At 46.2% G+C, this 22,001-nt stretch overlaps 2 protein-coding genes across 2 annotated transcripts; both read right to left on the bottom strand.

Moving 5' to 3' along the window:
- Positions 1-6,914: 6,914 nt before the first annotated feature.
- Positions 6,915-20,473, bottom strand: LOC115083521 (gastrula zinc finger protein XlCGF26.1-like). The gene is made up of 3 exons (XM_029587400.1): positions 20,465-20,473; positions 16,281-16,399; positions 6,915-11,440 (listed from the first exon to the last, which is right to left on the bottom strand). Exon 3 carries the CDS (start codon positions 11,142-11,144, stop codon positions 9,546-9,548), a length of 1,599 nt encoding a protein of 532 aa, XP_029443260.1. The 5' UTR covers positions 11,145-11,440; positions 16,281-16,399; positions 20,465-20,473; the 3' UTR covers positions 6,915-9,545.
- On the bottom strand, positions 18,252-21,877 carry LOC115083527 (zinc finger protein 182-like). Its single transcript, XM_029587406.1, has 2 exons — positions 21,461-21,877; positions 18,252-20,591 (listed from the first exon to the last, which is right to left on the bottom strand). The coding sequence occupies exons 1-2, from the start codon at positions 21,653-21,655 to the stop codon at positions 20,445-20,447; spliced, it is 342 nt and encodes a 113-aa protein (XP_029443266.1). The 5' UTR covers positions 21,656-21,877; the 3' UTR covers positions 18,252-20,444.
- Between the last annotated feature and the right edge of the window lie 124 nt (positions 21,878-22,001).

The raw sequence follows: 22,001 nt of genomic DNA, 5'->3' as shown, positions 1-22,001 counted from the left end.
AGGTGGCAGTAGTGAGTAGTGGTAGTGGAGCGCGGCTGGGCAGGTCTCTCACAGAACGCTGGAACAGTGGTCTTCTGTAGAGCAGTGCTGTACTGGAAAGAGACTGAGAGTTATGAGCACACAATAAGATTAGCATTCAGAGTCCCAAAGAGAATTAGGAGAGCTCCGAGACAGGGAGAGCAAGCCCTCGAGGAGCGAGTACCTGAACCCTTAGAGCAGAGAGACTCAGTGGTGTTGTACTCACTAGCAGTAGCAGAGTTTCCACTAGACAAGAGGTCTGGCACCGGAGCAGAGGGCAGGCCCTTGAGGAGCGAGTACCTGGTTCCAGTGAAGCAATACTGTTGAGAAAGATGTTTTCTGTACTCACTGATGGTGACTGTAAGTTAGTTCTTCCAAGTAGAAGGGAAGAGGTTGCAGGCAGTGACACAGGGAACATGGGCCCTCGAGGAGCGAGTACCCCATTAGCGACCCCGAAGGGTGTAAGAGTTCCAGATAGAGTTGGAGTGGGAGAGTAGCTTAGGAACGGAGAGCGAATCCCATCCGTATGAATCCTGTTGCTAACTCAATGAGCTAGCAAATTATGTAGGCAGATATACCCTGGAATCATGACGTCAGAACAGGGGGACGCCCCTGAAGTTCGCGCCAACGTGAAGTTAAAGATGAGGGCGGCGTATGCGCGCACACCCTAGAGGTACCTTGCTAGAGAATGGCAGGAGGCAGCACCAAAGCTGGTCTGGGGACGCCGGAGAGAACGGCAAGCAGACGCCGCCGCGGCCATCAGTCCAAGGTGAGTGGGAGGAACCGCAAGTAGAGAGAGGTAGGCGGGGTGAAGCCGAAGACCGACGGACGCAACAAATGGCAGATGAAATTTAATGTGGATAAGTGCAAGATGATGCATATAGGGAAAAATAACCCATGCAATAATTACACAATGTTAGGTTCCATATTAGGAGCTACCACCCAGGAAAAAGATCTAGGCGTCATAGTGGATAACACATTGAAATCATCAGTTCTGTTTGCTGCGGCAGTCAAAAAAGCAAACAGAATGTTGGGAATTATTAGAAAGGGAATGGTGAATAAAACGGAAAATGTCATAATGCCTCTGTATCGCTCCATGGTGAGACCGCACCTTGAATACTGTGTACAATTCTGGTCGCCGCATCTCAAAAAAGATATAATTGCGATGGAGAAGGTACAGAGAAGGGCTACCAAAATGATAAAGGGGATGGAACAGCTCCCCTATGAGGAAAGACTAAAGAGGTTAGGGCTGTTCAGCTTGGAGAAGAGAGACGGCTGAGGGGGATATGATAAAGGTGTTTAAAATCATGAGAGGTCTAGAATGGGTAGATTTGAATCGGTTATTTACTCTTTCAGATAACAGAAAGACTAGGGGGCACTCCATGAAGTTAGCATGTGGCACATTTAAAACTAATCTGTTATAGAAAGGACTGCTAGGAAAGCGATCCCATCTTGAGGGGATTGTGTGCCCTTGGGCCTCGACATGATCCCAGATGAATCCAAGACAGCACCGAGGGTTGGCAAGGCATGTCCCAGCATGGGCGAAGACAAAGTCTGCCCCTCTGCCGGACCTGCATGCTTCTGGAAGCCAACAACATTATGTTGGTATTTGAACAGTCTTCTGACTGTTCCCAGCCCTTTTGGACCTGCCGCTAGGTATCGGCAAGAAGCAGCAGGCCGGACTGAGGACGAGGGCAGACGGAGGCCTTGTGACACAGAAGACTCAAGATGAGACGAGAAGATTCTGGATGTTGACCAGGAACTTGGAAGACTCTAGACGAGACGAGGAACTTGGAAGAGTCTGGACGAGACAAGAAGCTTGGAAGGTTTGAACATTGGCACTGTCTCTCAGGGCGCCCTACTCAGCCCACCTACACGGGTGGACCCAATGGGCTGGTCGCGGACCACCCTGTCCCACTGCACGCCCTACACAACCTAAAGAGGCTGGTCGTGGACCACGCGGATAGCAGGACAAGCGCAGGAAGGGAATCCAGCTAAGACGAAACTCCAATGACGAGGCTAGGTGTCATCTGGAGAACCAGAGAAGCTGGAAGGTCAGGAGGGTATCCAGCCGAGATGAAACTCAATGACGAGGCAAGGTGTCATCTGGAGAACCACAGGAGCTGGAGGATCCGGAGGACTCAGAATGAGCGAAAGAGGAGCGGAACCTCGGAACATCAGGAAGTGGAACATCAGGAAGCCTGGAACATCAGGAAGTGAAATATCAGGAAGACTGGAACATCAAGAAGTGAAACATCAGGAAGCCTGGACTAGGAATCTCGGAACATGAAGACATGGAACATCAGGAAACCACAGGAAGCAACAAAGACTCAGGAAGCAAGACGAGACATGGAGCTCCAACGAAAAACGAAGACCTGACGGGGTGCTGGAAGACGAGACTTCCAGAGACAGGAAACTCCAATGCAAGGCAAGGCAGAAGTGTTGGAGAAGCCCCTTTGTAGGGCTGAGACAGGAAACAGTCATCAGGTGGGGCCGGGGCATATCCGGCTGCGGGCCCTTTAAATCTTGTGAAGAGGCGTGGCCCGTGCTTTAGAAACAGGAAGCAGGAAGTTGTGCAGGACCATGGCCAGCGGCCATGCTGCTACTAACGCGGAAGAGCAGGGCTGTGCCGAGGAACAGGCCCAGCGTTGTCGGCAGCACTCAAGCCGCAGGGGGCAGACTGAGGAGCAGCTCCAGCCGCAAGGAAGACTGGGGACTGTGGCCTCCAGGCCGCGAGGCAGGTGGAGAGAAGGTAAGAGGCTGCCCATAAGGGCAGAATCATAACATAATCGGAGAAAATTCTTTTTCACTCAATGCACAATTAAATACTGGAATTTATTGCCAGGGGATGTGGTTAGTGCAATTAGTGTAGCTGGGTTTAAAAAAGGTTTGGATAAGTTCTTGGAGGAGAAGTCCATTACCTGCTATCAATTAAGTTGACTTAGAAAATAACCACTGCTATTAATTGCATCAGTAGCATGGGATCTTCTTAGTGTTTGGGTAATTGCCAGGTTCTTGTGGCCTGGATTGGCCTCTGTTGGAAACAGGATGCCTGGCTTGATGGACCCTTGGTCTGACCCAGTATGGCATGTTCTTATGTTCTCTCACACACACACACACACACACACACACACACACTGGACACAATATAGGGAGGTGTCGTAAATGTGCCAAAATTAAGGTCCTCACAAGACAAGTCCCTTCCCCATATCTCGACCAGAGGCTCCAGCCATACCTTGGAGGCACTTTTAAAACCACAATGCCCCGGAAAGGCCCAGTAAGATGGAAGTGCAGGGACTCCAAGAAGGAGGCTAAATCTTCTAGAATTCAGAATTCAAAGTCGCCCATTGAGCAAAAATCAAAACCTGCCTCCACCCCAGGCCCTGAACAAGGGCAGAGTCAAGAAGCCGACCAAAGGCCTCAGACACTACTGCCCCCACCTTGAGATAAGGGCCCAGGGTAACGGACCCCCGAGTACTGCAAAAGTTCATCAGAGCTCACAATATCTCAGATGGTCCACAAAGTTCAACTTGCCCACCATCACTGCAGACAAAAAGGAAAGAGGGGAGTACCTCCAACCCCCAGGTCCATTGGGCATGTATGAGAAGTGCGAGGCGCTCCCACCCTTAGTTGCCGTAGCCCTGGGTCATGCTTTGGGCAGGAAAGAGATACCCCAAAGTCTCCCTGCTAAGATTACGGCCCTTTAACCCTCTTACCCGGCCCATGAAGATGACCAATCCCTACCCCCCAATGCCAACGTAAGAAGACATTAAAGGGAATTCCTGTCGTTGGTGTAGCCTTTCCCTCGACTTCCCCCTCCCCTTGAGAACCCAAGTGCTCAAGAGATGAAAGGGTCGTTCCCCTTCCAGTTACCCATCCTCCCTGATTCATTGGGGGTTACAATAAGAACTGAGACAACAGTCAGAGGCATTTTTAGTGTGTGCAACCTCCGGAATACAGGGGCCGCAACAGAAAAATGTTCTCATTTAAGTTTTCCTATGCATAGGAGGCCGCCTTTGATTTCTACAACTCCGGGAATTGAAGGGAGAACTTAATCAAATACAAACCAAAAGAGATCGTCAAATCACTCAACGCACAATAAAGCTCTGGAATTTGTTGCCAGAGGATGTGGTTAGTGCAGTTAGTGTAGCTGGGTTCAAAAAAGGTTTGGATAAGTTCTTGGAGGAGAAGTCCATTAATGGCTATTAATCAATTATACTTAGGGAATAGCCACTGCTATTAATTGCATCAGTAGCATGGGATCTTCTTAGTGTTTGGGTACTTGCCAGGTTCTTGTGGCCTGGTTTGGCCTCTGTTGGAAACAGGATGTTGGGCTTGATGGACCCGTGGTCTGACCCAGCATGGCAATTTCTTATGTTCTTATGTTCTTAAATGTCTGTTCCAAAAACATTGTTCAGAATTCGCCACATACATATTCCTTACGTCAGGAGCCGTCGCAGCTGCCAAGGCTATCCCATTGGTCTGCAGTTAAAAAGATCCATCCAAGGTGACTTCTTCGTTTTTAAGCTTTATTCACCTGAGGAAATGTTATATGATGACATCTTCAGAGTGGAGAGAATCCACACCTTGAACGGCTTTTTAATGTCCATTAACTAAATGGATATTATAAAATTTACATTTTACTAGACAGTGGTTCCCAACTTTTTTGGTTTCATGGCACACCTGGTACAGGGGTCACTTTGTTGTGGCACACCACCCACTCCCCCATCATCACGTACTCTTCTGTTCCCTCTCCCCCCACCCCCTGGCACCATCACCTTCTTCCTTTCCTCTTGCCCCAGCCCTAGCATTTTCTTTCATTCATTATCCCCCCCACACTCTTGGCATCATCATCAATTTCCCTCTTCCATCATCTCTTCCCCCTCCCTTGTGTTATCATCACCTTCCCTTTTCCATCACCTCTTCCCCCACTATCATCATCTTCCCTCTCCCTCCATCCCTTCTCCCCTATCCCCATGCATCATAACCACCTTCCACCACCTCTTTCCCACCTTCTCATATCATCATCACTACCTTCCCTTTCCTGTCATCCCTCATCATCACCTTCCCTCTGCCTTCACTCCTCTCCCTCCATCCCCTTCACTCCTTCTCCACCACTCTCCCTACCCCCTGGCATCATCAGTTTCCCTCTCTCTCCATCCCCTAACATCATCGCTTTCTCTTCCCTCTCTCTCCACTCCCCAAGCCAATCATCTTCTCTCCCCTTTCTCTTTAACCCAGCATCACTTGTCCTCCCCTCACTTCCTGGCATCACCACCTTCCCTTTCCCTCGTTCCCTGGCATCATCCCCTTCCCTCTCTCTCTCCACCCCACTGCCATCATCAATCTTCTGTGTCCCCCACCTCCTGGCATCACCTTCTCTCAACCTCACTTCCTGGAACCATTATCACCTTCCCTCACCAGTCCCTTGAATAATCATCATCATCATCATCTTCCTACTCCCTCCACCCCCCCCCCCCCCCCGGCATCATTCCCTTCTCTTCTCTCTCCCCTCTCACCTGTGACTACCCCAAACCAAATAAGCCTGATACTTCACTTTCAATGCATATCCTGCTTCAACGGCAGGGGAGAAGAAAAACTGATACTTCACGCATATCCAGCATAGCTCCCTGCTTCAACGGCAGGGGAGAAGAAAAACAACCAATAAGGGCTGAATAACACAGTCTGGGTAAAACAAATAAGCATGGGTGTAGCTTGCTTATTGTGGTGGTTACTACCCCTAACTAATCAAGCTTGATATTTCACTTGGTTGCAGCTCCATCACTGCTCTCTACATTAATGGTGGGGGTGGAAGGGAAATAGAACCAAAGAGCTAAGAGAAACAGATAAGTATGAGAAAAAAATGTGAAGCTTGCTGGGCAGACTGGATGGGCCGTTTGGTCTTCTTCTGCCGTCATTTCTATGTTTCTATGTATCCCCTTCCTCCACGCCACCTCCCAATCCTTGAACAGCAAACGTGCTGCTTCTCCCTCCTTCGCCAGCTTCCCTCTGCCACCTGAACTGCATGGGGACCAGCGGGTTTTGCAAGCCTACGCAGCCCCCCTGCAGTTCTGTGGCAGGGGAGACGCCGGCAGAGGGGAAAGCAGGAGCAGCCGCCAACAAAGCGCTGCTCTCCCAGCCTCCTCACTGGAAGGACATCCCGCAGGGCCAAAGGAGACCGCAGCCGAGGCACCCGGGCTGGAAACGCTGCACTACACATTACGATGCATCAAAGATACCTTTTCTTGACATTCCGATTCAAGGTTCCAACCATATTTTTACTACTATTGCTATTTTCCGCAGAGAGAGAGACTGATAGGAACAAGTTACTGGCTTGACAGTTGTCGTCCATTGGCTTTGAAACAGTCCCCGACCGTCAGTCAGTTCTTCTAGATTTAAATCCCCCCCCTGTTGATTTTGAAGAGAAATCGTTGGATACGCTTGATAGATTTATTCAACGCGATTACCCTCCTTCCCTGTGATGAGAGCTTTATAAACAGGCACGGTACTCGGAGCACAATTATTATAGCAAGATCATTGTAAAATAAGGTTGCTCTTAAGGAACCTTGTGCGTTATTCATTTTTCACATTTGGCTGCGGGCATTCTTTTCTTGTGATAGAAATGAGAGAAAAAGACCATCTTGCTGGTGGCAGAAGAGAATCGGTCAGTGTTGCTTGGGGAAATTTTAAGACTTAGGTTTGGGGGGGAGAGCTGAAATAGTGGGGTATATGCTTTAGTGTATATGTAATAAAAACGAAACCAAAGGGAGGGAGACCTAGTGTCTGTCTTTCCCTCCCTCCCACCCATACCTCATTCTTCGATTTGCAGGCGAGAGACACTTTCACGTTAAAAAAAAAAATGAATTTTGCTTGTATCGAAAACACAGGACTGCCACTACTCTTAGGAAAAGTTTAATTATCCCCTTTCAGGTCACTACAAGATGAATAGAGAATACATCAATACATTTAAAGGACTCTAATTTATACATTCCTACTCCCTAAACAACGTTAACTAGGAACTCAACAAATTTAAGAGGAAGGCAGCAGTCCAGCAGCTTGCAGGGGCCCTCCTGTGCCACACACTTGATTTTTTTACCCTTTGCTGAGCCAGTGCAAAGAGCTCCTGGCTCTCAGAGAAAGTCCAGCGTCTGGAGGAGCTGAGGCAGACACAGAGCTATGTAGATGAGACCTTCAGGCACATAGGAGCCAAGCCCGACTCCCATTTGGAGAAGGAAGGTCACCTGGGCAGTCAGCATCACCCTGGTGCAGCAGGAAATGATCCTGTAGCAAGGACCTGCTCTTCCGTTGATGCACTGTCCTCCTGTACTGAGATCGAGTCTCCCAGGACTACTGCCCAGGAGGGAAGGGTTAGGTCAGCTGTCAAAGTTGGTGATTTGATTCTTAGGAAGGTTGATAGCTGGGTGGTGGACACGAGGATCACCTGGTAACTTGCCTGCCTGGTGCGAAGGTGGCGACCTCACGCATCACCTAGAAAGGATTTTCGACAGTGCTGGGGAGAAACCGGCTGTCGCGATACGTGGGCACTAAAGACATAGGAAGGTGTGGAAGGGAGGATCTTAATTATAGCTTCTACAATTTTATGAGATACAGATCTCGGATTCACTTGTCTGTTATTGCTCGGGTCACCCTTAGAGCCCTATCTGAGACATGGCATTATATTTGCTACCCACCAGTCCTCAGGTATAAAGACAGATTTGATTGCTAGGTTACAGATTACTAGTAGTGGGACTGAAATCTCTTATTTGAGTTCCTTTAGAACCCTGGGGGGAATACTATCAGGTCCTGGTGATTTGCTAATATTTAACTTGTCAATTTTCTTTAGCACTTCTTATGCTTTTCTCTTTTACCACAATATCCAATTTTTTTGCATCAGGCTTTTTTGTCTGTTGGAACAGGAATGTCCCAAGTGATTGCAACTTCTTCATTCTCTACCGTTCTCTCAGGATCGTGATCCCCATGCTTTTCTTGTACAGCGATTTTATAATGTTTAAACCGTTTCCAGTGGAAGTACGCCGCCTCCTTATTATACCTTTCTGAATATGAGCCTTTTGACCCCAGTGCTTGACAACCAGCAATGAGGTTTGTAAACATTCCAGTTCTGTTTTAAAGAAACTGCATTTATCTGGGGTTTTCTATGCTGGCTGTGAACCATTTTATATGTAATCCACTATCCTGTACCGCAATTAGTAGTCTAGCATCTTCAGTTCTAAACCCACCTCGCCTTAACCGTTCCGGAGTCAGATTTGGGACCCCATGGGGGTTTCTGAAGCAACTCTCTTTTTCCCCCCACTATAATTATGCTTTGGCCAATTGATTTCCTCGTCTGCTGGTCCGATTCTGTGAAGAGTTGTTTCTATTGTTTTGCAAATTCCAATTCCTCTTTGCTCTCATGTGCCATTAAATTCTCAGTTATTCCTTCCACTTGCCGAATCGAGCTTAAGGATGGAGATCAGGTTTGGCTGTTGTCATCCGTCTGCACTTTTTGAATGTTAGGGTCTGTGAATGCCGTTGGGCATGTTTGAAGGCCTATAATAGAAGGTTCTATATGGCTCAGCTCTTGGAATATACAGATTCTTACGGATTACACAATGTGCCTGAAGAGGTTTTCTTGTTCTTATATTTAACTGTTTAAGATCCTTAACAGACCAATGTATTTTTCTCAAACTATAGGAATGTGCAAGAATTGCAAGTTGATCCATAGCTTGCATCTTGTTTTATGTTGTTAAGGCCCTTTTCAAAATCAATTTAAGTCTCCTATAGTATTCTTTACTGGTCGTTTTTCTAAGTAACGTGTGCTGAATTTGTACATCTTCATTCACCCCTAGATATTTGTTTATCCCTCACTACTCTTTTATGCTATAATCCTCTGCGGAAAGACGGCTTCAGTCCTATTTAAATGTTCCTTTACAGAAAGTTGCCGTAGCACCATTATCCATTCCAAATGCCATTCTGAGAAACTTTTCACTACTCTGAGCTGTTCCACTAAAAGATGATCGTAGGGCACCTCAAAGCTTCAAGTCATCTGCAAACAGCAGCTGCGATGTCTAGGGATCATTAGTGTCTCTGGAATTAAGGCTAAATCCATGAGCCCAAAGAGTTCTCAGAGGATTTACTGCCAGGAAACACAAGAAGTCAGGAATAACGTTTTGTCCATCTTCGTAATTCAGGTAGAGCGTCCCCGCCATATTTTCATAGTAAACTTAGCATACTCTATCAATCCAGGATTCACTGTCCATTTCAAGGAAATTTATTATCCAAGCGTGTGGGATATGGTCAAATGCTTGTGTATGATTTATCCATGCTATACTGAGGTTTTGACCTTTCTTACAGCTGGTCATGATGGTTCCATAGGCTCCGCTTTCGTTACCTTTCTGTTCTACTGCCATGATTTTATTAAGATCTATATGATCATATATTCTCTCTGCATCTATTGCAGTGAAAATACTTCTAGGTAAGCATATTGGTACTTGAGGATCTTCTCCCTCATCATATGAGCCACTGAATAGTCACTTAGTACTGACACTTCGTGAGTAACGCCGTTCTTGTGCTTTTCTCTCACTGGTGTGTTTCTTTTGATGTCTTGTGAGGATTGCCTTCTGAAAGAAGCTTTTACCGCACTGAGTGCATTTAAATGGCTTGATGCCTGTGTGGACTATCTGGTGTCTGATGAGAACGCTCTTCTGAAAGAATCTTTTATTACACTGAATACATGAGAATGGTCTATCACCAGTGTGTATTTTTTTATGGCTTGTGAGGTTATCCTTCTGATTGAAACTTTTGCCACACATAGAACATGAATAAGGTCTTTCACCAGTGTGTATTTTTATATGTCTTGTGAGGTGTTTCTTCTGACTGAAGCTTTTACCACACCCAGAACATGAAAATGGTCTCTCACCAGTGTGTGTTTTTTGATGTTCTCGGAGGTTTGCCTTCTTAAAGAAGCTTTTACCGCACTCAGTGCATATAAAGGGTTTATCACCTGTGTGGATTTTCTGGTGATGGGAGAGGTCTGAATTCCTAATGAAACATTTTCCACATTCAGTACACGAAAAAGGTCTCTCTCCTGTGTGGACTTTCTGGTGATATGTTAGCATATCCTTGCGCATGAATGTTTTACCACATTCAGAACAAGTAAGTGGTTTTCTGCTTGTCTGGCTTAGCTGGTTGCTAGTGAGAGCGCTCTTATGAATTACGCTTCTATTACATTCAGTAGATGAAAAGGTCCTCTCTCTAGCATGTATTTTCTCATGAGACAGTAATATATATTTGAGAAGGAAGCTTTTCTCACATTTAGAACATGAATAAAGTCTCTCGCCCGTGTGTATTTTTTGGTGGCTTTTGAAGTGTACCTTCTGAATAAAGCTTTTACCACACTCTGAACACGTAAATGGTTTGTCGCCTGTATGGATTTTCTGGTGAGATGCTAGTATGTCCTTACGACTGAAGCTCTTCTTACATTCAGAACATGAATAAGGTCTCTCACCTGTGTGGGCTTTTTGGTGGCTTATGAGGTGTATCTTCTGAATGAACCTTTTATCACACATAGAACATGAATATGGTCTCTCACCAGTGTGTATTTTTTGGTGTCTTGTGAGGATCATCTTCTTACAAAAACTCTTACCACACTGAGGGCATGTAAATGGTTTGTTACCTGTGTGGATTATCTGGTGCCTGAGGAGGACACTCTTCTGAAAGAATCTATTATTACACTGATTGCATGAGAATGGTCTCTCCCCAGTGTATATGTTTTGGTGGCTTGTGAGATTTTTCTTCTGAATGAACCTTTTACCACACACAGAACATGAATGAGGTCTTACACCAGTGTGTATCTTTTGGTGCCGTATAAGATGTACCTTCTGAAAGAAGCCTTTACCACACTCAGTACATGAAAATGGTCTCTCTCCTGTGTGCGCTCTCAGGTGTACTTTTAAATTTTTCCTCCAACTGAACCTTTTCCCACATTCGGTGCATTGAAATTGTGTTTCGATGGGGTGGGATTTCTGGTGCAAGATTAAATGAGACTTCCTCTCAAAGCTTTTGTCACAGGTATCACATAGAAATAATTTCTTCCCTTTCTTCTCTCTCTGGTGGTGATCAGAAATCATTTGATCACGGTTATTATGTTGGAAGGGTTTCTCTGTTCTCAGGTGTCTCTGGGGCTCAGAGATGTTTGTATGCTCTCTGTCACTTCTCTCACATGTAGCAACTCCATCTGTTGAGTCACCTGCAGGGGCCCTTGTGGTCTTCTCTGATTCCTGCTGACTGTTCCTGGTGTTTCTCTTCTCAGTCAGCTGGGAAATTTTGGCACAGCTAGTTCCCAATTCTCTTGGGATCAGTCCCAGTTCCAAAGAACATTCTTCTCTGTTCTTCCTCCTCTTTTTCTCATCCCTGATCTCATCTGCTGGATATATAAAAAAAAAAAAAAGGCATTAAACATTACAAAATAATTTGGGGTTCCTGATCCTATAATCACAGGCTCTTGGATTGTCACACAGTGACACAGCCAGACAGTGCTGGCCAATCCTGAGCATGTAACGCTACCAATGAACAGGACTCAGACTGCCAGGGGGTCACCCAGTCACTACACGGGATCGGACAGATTGAGAGAATCCCAGGACCGAGCATTACAGTTTATGAAAATATTTCCACAGTTCCTCTGCAAACTCTGTATGAGAGAGACAGACAAGCACCGAGTCATGAGATGCATCCTTAAGAGGAGGTCTCTCTGTGTTGAGCTTCCGCAGATTCCTGCATTGACTACTTCATGTATCCCTAAATTTCTGAAAATATCTAATTTTTAAATTATGTTTTTGACAAACAATTCAATTTTTGCCATAAGGGTCTGAGCAATCCAGGAAAGCAAATTCCAAATTGGCGAGTAAAGAAATGGTAAATAAGTCTGGCCTTGAGGACAAAATGGCACTGGAGAAGGTGATAATTAACCCCACACATCCCATGAAAGGGGTCTTACAGCAGCTTTCTTCTTAAATACAGTAGATGCACACCTGGAGCATGTTGTTTTCAAAGTAGCACAACTCGTATCCTCAGGAAACCAAACAGCTACCAGCATGGAAGAGATTGGCAAAAGTGAGCGAGTCTCCTGACCATAAATTATCGAAAAGCTTGAAAGAGCAGGCAGGTTTCTATTCGACTTGGTGAACCAGAGCCGCTGCAGTCAGCTCCAGATTACTCTGCTAGCAGAGATCGTAGAAGGGTGAAATGCAGCAGAGTTTTTTGCCGGCTGGTTATAAAGATTGCTACAGCTCTCTCCAACTTCAGACAAGCTTCCCATTGACAGAGCTCACCGCACACTTGGGTCTGCATCAAAAGAAAGGGAAGCATCCATGGGCTGTTATCTGGCGGTTCCACTATTTTTGAGAAAAGGCCCAGATAATGGCAGCTGCTCGTAAAGCTGGGTCATGCTGAGGCCCAGGTGTCGGTTCCCGGCCAAGCCCCAGCGTCAGGCCTGCATCTGGGCTGAGGCCTGGCCTAGGCCTGAGCCTTGCTGGTGCATCCCCACCAGACCGGGTAAGTGGGGGCCGGGTGAGATCCTGGCCCCGGCATTTTTCCAGGTGGATGGGAGGGAGTGATGGGAAGCTTGGGAGGCCAAATTTTTATTTTATTTATTTATTTTTTAGTTTTTATATACCGACGTTCCTATATAGCATACACATCACACCGGTTTTGTCTGGTTTTTGTTTTTTTAAATGTTTGGGGTTTTTTTTCACATGAATGAAACAAACCAAACATTCCACGAACCAAAATTTGTTGGAAAAATCCTACGAAAAATTAAACACGTTTTTTCCCCCCCTGCACAGCTGTATTAGAAATTCCTAGCGTGCTTTGCTTATTTTTTTACTTGGATTCTCTCTTCACAAATTAGGCTGAGAAAACTATTTGCCAGATGTAGTAATGTGGCAATCTCTAAGGTTAAAGGTGAGAACTGCTGAATCTTAAAGATAAAATCAGAAGGAGGAGGTCTCACCACATGAAGAGATCATCTCTCCCCTTAACTATGTAAATGTGATTTTCTCTTTTGAAGAAAGAAGTTGGCAGAATTTGGGCCGACTTTTCCTGCCTCCTCTGCATCTGAACCCTGTCCTTCCTGAACGATTAGGGCGAGGAAGGAATAATCGATTGGATCAAACAAAACAGTAAATGCCCCAATTCCTGAAGATTTCGTTCCACAAATATTACAAAAAAAAAGACTTTTTGCTCTATCTTAAAAAAAACAAACAAACAAACAAAAACCTAGGTTTGAATTTGAGAGAGGTGATTACTATCAAACCGTTTCTGATATTCCACTTGTGAAGTGGGTCACAGAAAACATTGGGAATCAACACGTTCAACCATTAAACATAATACTGACCACCCTGATGAGCAACAACTGGGTTTTCCACAGTCCCATAATACTAAAACGATTCCCGCTGCACTCTCAGGTGGTCTAAGAAGAAATCTGGAAAGAGGCCAAATTCTATTTTCATTTGTTAGACCTGATATATTAGATAGCTCGTAAAATCGTGACCGTTTGTCTGAGACATTTGCGGCTTGGAGGGCAATTGTTGAGCTGTTTTGGAGGACCAGCACCAGAATGTGGTCTTACCTTGGGCGACTTTTATTCCGATTCCTGGCAGCGAATTTGGGGGAGCAGAAAGGAAAATTGGTTCTTACCTGCTAATTTTCATTTCTGGAATACCACAGATCAGTCCAGACTCCTGCGTTTCGCCTCCCTGCCAGTAGATGGAGACAGAGAAGAAAAGCTTTATTGACACTGCTACTTAACCTAGTGTGCCCCCTGCAGTCCCTCAGTGTTTCTCCCTCTCCAGCGGATGGTAGAGGTGTAAAACCTGCATCCCTTCAGGAACAGTCCTTCCAGGGGGATGTTAGGTGCCTGATGGGGCCATTCTCCCTGGTTGAGGCAGACAAGCAGGGGGTTGGGTAACCCTTGGTGGATGCTCGAGCCCCGGACACAGTGGGGGATTTTGAAAAGCTGGTGGTCCAGTTCCCTCATTTCCCCGGAGAACCCTTTGGATCCAGCAGTCCGCTTGGCAACACTTTGCGTTTTTCGTTTTGAGGCAAAGTTGTACCTGTTACCGGAAGAGACACTCGAAAATTTTGATGCTTCCAAAGGTAGATGCTTTGGTCTTGGTGGTGACCAAGGAAACCACCATTCCGTTGGAAGGGTCCACCATGCTGAAAGAGGTGCAGGACCGAAAATCGGAAGCTCATCTCATGAGGACTTTTGAGATTTCTGTTTTGGGCATCCAGGCTGCGGCATGCAGCAGTTTTGCGCTGAGTTCAGCAGTTGCAGGTTTTACACCTCTACCATCCGCTGGAGAGAGAGAAACACCGAGGGACTGCAGGTGGCCACACTGGGTTAAGTAGCAGCATCAGTAAAGCTTTTCTTCTCTGTCTTCATCAGCTGGTAGGGAGGCAAAACCCAGTGTTACAATTCTGCTCATGGGCCTAGCCGCGAGCAGCCTCTCACCTTTCCAGCTAGCTTGCCTGCACCCCAACGCCATCTGCCTGCTTGTTTTGTGGCTGGAGCCGCTGTCTTCTGCCTGGAGGCCAGTGCCTGTGTTCCTCCGCGGTCAGGAGACCGCCCACATTCAGCTTCCGCATGGCGGGCTTTGTCACCATGCCTCCATGCAGCCCGGAGACCGCCGACGTTCTCCTCCCACTGTGGCGGCAGGGAGCCGACGCTGCCGTCTTCTTCACGGCCTGGAGGCCGCCGACTTCACCTCCTCCCCTGTGCGGGGGAGTCTCTGCCTCCAGTCTTCCTCCTGTGCGGCAGGAGCCGCCTCCGACGCCTCGTCCTGCTTCTCCTGCTCCACAGCATGGCTGCTGTCCCTGGTCCTGCCTCCTTAGGCGTGGGGCCACACCTCTTCCCTGGATTTAAAGTGCCAGTCCTTCTGGCTCCTCCTCGTGATGTCATTCTGGGTGTTCCTCTTCAGCCCTACAAAAGGGCTCTGCCTTCAGTCCTTCGTTGCCTTCGCAAGGAGTCAGTCATAGAGCTGGACTGCTCCTGGATCCTCCGTTCCAGCTCTACGGTCCAGGAGTCTCCAATGTCCTCCTCCGCTTCTTCAAGGCACTCTGTTCTTCATGGGAATTCCCTTGTCTTCCTTTGTGGCTCCTGATCTTTGTCCTCATCTTCGTTCCATGTCCTGTTCTCTCGTCAGATCTCGTGTTCCTGTCCACCGATGTCCCCGTCTGATGTCCTTGTCCACAGATGTCTTCGTCTTCAGATGACCTTGCTTTCTGATGTCCTGTCTCCCCTGACGTCCATCTCAGATGCCCTGTTCGCAGATGTCTTCCTCTGAAGTAGTCCTTGTCAGTAGACGTCCAGCTGTCATATCCTTTGGTGCCTTCGTGATGCTCTTGGTTGAGTGTCCAGAGGTCCGCAGTCCGAAAGGCCTGACATTCGGATGTTCTGTCTTCTAGTGCCTCCTTGTTGCTCCTCATTGAGTGCCTTGGGGGTCTGAAGTCCTGATGTCCTTGCCTTGGATACCCAAGTAGAACCCACTTTCAGATGTCTTGTCTTTGATGCCTCCGTTGTCCTTGTCTCCAGATTAACATGCCCTCAGGCTATCCACTGACAGCACAAACCGCCTCCGGCGGTTTGTGCTGTCAGTGGATAGCCTGAGGGCTTCCTGGCCACTGAAGCCTCCTTTCCGGCTGAGTGAGTTAGCGTGTTATCCAGATTCCACTCCATCCCGAGTTTTACCTTGCTGTCGCCTGTCCATTCTTCAAGAGTCCTTATCTTGCCTCAGCCCTGCCTAATCCTTGCCTCAACCTTGCCTTAACCTTGACATAGCTATGCCTGAACCTTGACATAGCCATGTTTTAACCTTGATGTAACCTTGACCCAGCCTTGCCTCATGTTTCGCCCGGCCATGTCTCCTTTGTCTGACCATGTCTTCAAGTACCTCTGCCCCACCATATCTTCAAGTATCTTCTGATCGTGTCTTCAAGCATCCTCATCTGACCATGTCTTCAAGTGTCCTCGCCTGACCATGTCTTGAGTCTTCATCTTGTTCCAGTACCATCGCCTGTTCTCGACCTCTGTCCATCCTGATGCATTTGCCGTTCCCGTACAACAGGTCCGAAAGGGCTATTGAGTGGCCAGAGGGCTACCCCAGAGACCAGCATTGCATTGTTGGGTCTCTACTGATGCGTCAGGTTCGGCGGAGCCTCGAGTCCCTGGTCTTCAGCCTGTCTGCCTGTGCTGGGATACATCTCACCTGTCTCGGTGCTTCTATGGAGCTCTCTGCAGTCGCACCATGGTCCAAGGGCTCTCAACTCTCCCCGGAATTGGGATCGCTCCCTAGCGCTCCCGTAACACTCAGCAGTCTGGACTGATCTGGGGTATGAACAGGAAAGGATCAATTTTGTTGACACTGCTCTTAAACAGTTTTTTTTTCTGTTTTTATTTAAACAAGTACCAAGCATTCATATTCAGAAAATAAGAATTTAGTAAAGATACGGCTTCCATGACACCAATACATTTTCACAATATTGCAAAAGGTGTACAAAACAATCTCCATATATAAAGTTACACACCTTTTATTCACTAACATCACCTCTCTCTCCTCTTTTCTATACCTCCTAGTAAGCCTATATTCCATTATGCACATACGTTGTTCAAGTACAGCATTTTTATTTTCCCATTTATTTTATTTATTTATTTAAAAGTATTTATATACCGCTTTTTAAAATAAAATTTTATCAAAATGGTTTACAACAGGTTAAAATAAAGTAAAAATAAAATATAACTAAAATATAACTAAAATAAACATAAAATACATAAATTTAGCTAAGTAGCTAGATAATTGCTAGCTAAAAGAAATTATTAATTAAAAAATAATAATGGTAACATGCCATGGGTAAACAGAATAGGGAAGGTAAAAGGGATGAAGGGGGGGGGGGGTGGCAACTTATTGGATTAAAATATCCTAGGAAGAAAGCAGATGGGATGATAGAGGAGAAGTTGAGGTAATATGTGTCTGATGGGTGAGTTTTGGGGAGATGAGAGCTTCATCTTTGATCGGGGAATTGCTTAGTAGGAGTATTAAATGCTTGTTGAAAAAAGAATGTTTTTAAAGCTTTTTTGAAATGATAAGGATTTGATATTCAGCGGAGAGGGTTTGGTAAAGAGTTCCAGAGGGATGGTCCTGCTACTGAAAAAGCTCTTTTCCTGGTAATGTCTAATCTAGCCTGTCGTGGTGATGGAATGTCTAAGAGATTTTGAGTAAGTGATCTTAAGTGTCGGGTGGGTTTGTAAATGCGGAGTAAGGTGCAAAGCCAGGTGGAGGAAGAGTTATAAATTAAGCTGTGAATGATTGAGAGTACTTTGTATTTTATCCTGTATTTTATGGGTAACCAGTGAAGAGAATGTAAAATAGGTGTAATGTGATTGCGAATGGAGGTACCGGATAATAAGCGAGCTGCACTATTTTGAACTAATTGTAGTGGGTGAATTGATGAATCAGATAGACCTAGATAGAGTGCATTACAATAGTCTAAACCAGAGAAAATAAGAGATTGAAGAACAGTCCCGAAATCACGATAGAAGAGAAGAGGACGAAGACGTTTCAGAAGCTGTAATTTATAGAATGATTTCTTTGTTAGGGAGGAAATTTGTTGTTTTATGGATAAGTCTGTATTTATAGTTACACCTAGATTTATGGCATGACAATTAATTGGGATGGTTGAACCATTGAAAGTAAAATGAGATGGTGGGCCTATAGAGGAGTCTGTAATGGATGTTAAGTGAACTAGTTCGGTTTTTGATGGATTTAATTTTAAGCGATTATGAGATAGCCAAGAGTTAATGGTGGATAGGTAAAGTGAGACTAATGATTAGAGTATCGGACCAGGAAGTTTTATAGGGGACCAGAAATTGAATGTCGTCTGCATAAATTTTGAATTGTAGGTTGAGTGAAGATAAGATATGACAAAGCGGAAGAAGATATATATTGAATAGTATGGGAGATAATGATGATCCTTGGGGAACGCCGGATGGAATTGTGTAGGGAATGGAGGATTTTTATTATTTATTTATTTATTTATTTATTTATTTTAGATTTTTATATACCGGCATTCGAGACAGCAGTCACATCATGCTGGTTCACATAAAACAGGGGTGCAAAGTAAACATAACAATAACAATGGTGCTGAAAAGGCAGTTACATATAACAAGGTGATAAGAACTTGGCTTAGAGGAAGAGAAAGGACAGGTTATTAATTTACACAAGTAAACGATAGGAGATAAGGTCGACCATAGTGTAGATGGAGATTAGGGGTGGCTTGGAATTGATGGTTGATATTAACTTGTTGAGGGCGATCTGTAAGAAAAGATGAAAACCAACTTAATACTGTTCCAGTGATGCCTATTGCTTGTAGCCCTGAAATGAGAATTTGGTGATCGACCGTATCAAATGCTGCTGAAATATCTAAAAATACTATAATATAAGACCTTACTTCCCACATTTGTGCAATAGTCCGTCGTGCCACATATAACAATTGGTCAATCAACTTCTTTGACTCAGAGGCATGCCGCTAGCTCCTCCTTAAGCATTTTGGGAGGCAAGCCTTGGGACAGGATGGTATTGATTATATCGGAGAGCCATGGGGCTAGCTCTTGCTTAAGGTTGCAAACGAACCCTGGGGGAACTGGGTTTAGTGGGCTGAAGGGCTGGTTAATTTTGTGGAGGACGGTTTCCAACTCTTTAGGGGTGATGGTTCTGAAGTCAGGTGGCGAGGTGTTATCTGGAGGGAGCTGAGATGTTCCTGTGGATAGAGAGAATGTGGTCATTAATGGAAGTGTGAAGGAGGGGGAGTCGTCAAAGGAGGAATGTATTGCCACCATCTTATCCATGAAGAATTTAGCAAAGTCCTCTGCTGCGTGGCTCCCTGTGGAACTGAAAGTGGCCCGAGAAACGGGTTTGGGGAGTTTCTGCACTCGTTCATGCAGTTTACTCGGATGGTTCAGATGAGAGCTGTAGCTGTTTGGAGGTGTAGACCTTTTTTGCCTGGGGAATGGCTACTCTGGACTTCTTCACATACTCTTTGCAGATACGAAAGCTCACGTCTGTTTTACATTTCTGCAACGCTCATTCAAGTTGACGGGATTGCTGTTTTATGGGAAGACCCTTGTAGAACCATGGAAAGCTCCTAGGGTATTTCATTGGCCCGGATTTTAGCGGACCTAGGGCGTTTATTACTGCAGTAAATTTGCCGTTCCATTATTGGATTAGGACTTCTGATGGGTCCGAGCGTATTAGAGTTTCAGGTACACTGAGAAGATGATCTCAGCTAATTTGTCTAATCGGTCCCAGACCAAGGGAGAAGTGGATTATAACCCTTAGTCCCCTCTCCTTATAGTCTGGCAGCCCAGAATTATATTTTAAAACTCTGCCTCATTAGGCTTTAACAGCTCAGCATGTTTTCTTCTCTGGCCATTACGCTGTCCCAGGAAACTTGCAACATTGCTTCTAAGAGACGACAAAGCACTCAGAGAGGACGTCACACAGCAAGTGCCAAAACAAGTATAACAACGAAGGCGACTCCAGCACAAAATTTCCACCTGAGCCAGAATCGACGTCAGTAATCTGGTAATGGATAACGAGGTGTCAGCGGCATGCGATATCCTACGGCAGGGCTCAGCCCTGAATAAGCTCGAGCTAGAGGTTCAATTGCCAAATCAAATAACGTAGGGGGGAAGAGAGAAGCCCCACCTGCCTTGTACCCCTCAGAACTGGAAGAGAGACCAAAATTATCCCAAATAGAAAGCATCCCGCTCTTCGATTTGGCACATAGATCTTTTATCCAGGACACGTATCTTCTGGAAAGCCCTTTGAAGGGCGTGCGGTCAATATAGGTTATCCGCAACTCTGGAGATAATAGCTTCAGAGATTTTACAAACATCGGTCATAAAAAATATTGCACCTCTGAAAAAGACCAAGCAGTGTTTATAAAAGGGAGGCCTGCAAATAATGACACAAGGATGTCATCAAGACATTTTTCTTGACACACGGGTGATTTTCGGTTGATTGCACCTTGGGGCAGCGATGTAAGTGAGAGAGCGTGACGAGGATATATTTACTGCCTCATTGCTGGCAAATGTACCCAAACACTATTCGCATTATTTCGGAGAAGGGTAGAATTACATCAGGGCGGGGGAAATCTGCACAAATCTGTGTGCTCGAAGTGCAGCCTTATTAGTAATCAATCAGCACAGGAGGTTTCCTTTTCAGCTCTCAGAATGACCAGCAGGGTCTTATCTTAAGAGACCCAAAGGGCCAATCTCAGGTACCGGCCCAGTCGCAGAGCCATGCAGGAGCTGGAGTCAAGGGGAAAAGAAACAAACCACCTTCAGTGAATCAGTCCCTGGGTCTGATAAAGACTCAGATAACGCAATCCTTACCCAGGGAGAGCAGGGTCTCATAATTCTCCTTCATCACCTCCCTGTAAAGCTCCTTCTGCCCTTCATCTAAATACCCCCACTCCTCCTGGGAGAAAGAGACAGCGATGTCCTCAAACGTCACCCGCACCTGAAACACAAACCAGAAACACTCAGGGACACGAGGAGGGGCTCAGCGTGCATCAGATCTCAGCTGGATTTATTCTCATTGATCAGCAAACCAGAGGTGAACAGTAAACCAGAAAACAGAAAGCTGGCCAAAGATCCCTAAAGCTAACATGAGAGGGCAATTAAACTGGGTACAGGCAGTACAAATAAAAGCACATTTTTTAAATATACGGAAAGAAGACTGAGGGAGAAGCAGGAGCCCGGCTCTCCAGTGCACCCGCAGGAGCAGGGCTGCACTGTGTCCCACTCAAGCCTTGAGTGGGACACAGTGCAGTTTGACAACTGGGCACGGAGTACTCCTGACCCCAGGCACGGATACCAGTGCCACAGGTCAAGGTGGTGCTTCCCTGCTGGAGAGCGGCTAAGTAGAGGGGTCGCATAGGGAAACGGTTATAACTCAAGACATAATAAGTGCCAGCACGGCAGCTACTGACGGCGCCAGGACCACAGGGAACTTGCACGTCTCTCGGTTTCATGGCCAGGAAGGTTTGCCCTTCAGGGCCATGATAACTCTTGGGTTTCCCAGTTATTTATTTATATATGGTTACCAGCTTTTTTTTTAATACAAAAATGCACCCAAGTAGTTCAGCGAATATTCATGTTGTTTGTTTGTTTTCCAACCTTGGCTGTTCTATCTGGATTATCTACCAAACTTTCAACAACAGAAGACAATTTTATGAGACAAAAAAAGTACTTCTGAGCAGAAAGCCCTGCAGCCATTCTCCTGCCCCTTCTCCAGAGCAGGATTTCCAGCCCTGGCTCCCTCCCTGCACGGTCCCTGGGGTGGGGGATGGGAGCAGTCCCAGGCTGCGTCTCCTGCCCCCCTCCTACCTGCTGAGCAGAAAGCCCTGCAGCCATTCTCCTGCCCCTTCTCCAGAGCAGGATTTCCAGCCCCGGCTCCCTCCCTGCACAGTCCCTGGGGTAGGGGCTGCGCTGGGTGAGGGCGCTCAGCTTCTCTCCAGCCTTGCCGGCACTCAGCACTGCCCTCCACAGCAAATCCCTCTCCTCCCACAGCCGGAAGTGCATTTCTCAGATCTGCCACATCAGTCATCCAATCACAGCTCCCGCCAGCACTGGACTACACTTCCCAAAGTTCTTATGTACCGGCAGCAGCAGATCTTTCTCTTCTGTTAATGACTTCTGCTATTAATTGCATCAGTAGCATGGGATCTTCTTAGTTTTTGGGTAATTGCCAGGTTCTTGTGGCCTGGTTTGGCCTCTGTTGGAAACAGGATGCAGGACTTGATGGACCCTTGGTCTGACCCAGCATGGCAATTTCTTATGTTCTTATGTCTAGAGTTAAAGTGAGACAGACATCCATATCAGGATATGCATCTTGGGCTGATTTTAAATGCCCGGTGCGCCCAAATCC

Source organism: Rhinatrema bivittatum, chromosome 2, assembly GCF_901001135.1.
Source record: "Rhinatrema bivittatum chromosome 2, aRhiBiv1.1, whole genome shotgun sequence".
In the NCBI taxonomy this organism is placed as follows: Eukaryota; Metazoa; Chordata; class Amphibia; order Gymnophiona; family Rhinatrematidae; genus Rhinatrema; species Rhinatrema bivittatum.
The sequence above is the reverse complement of the archived record's forward strand: the minus strand, read 5'-3'. Positions and strand labels throughout refer to the sequence as shown.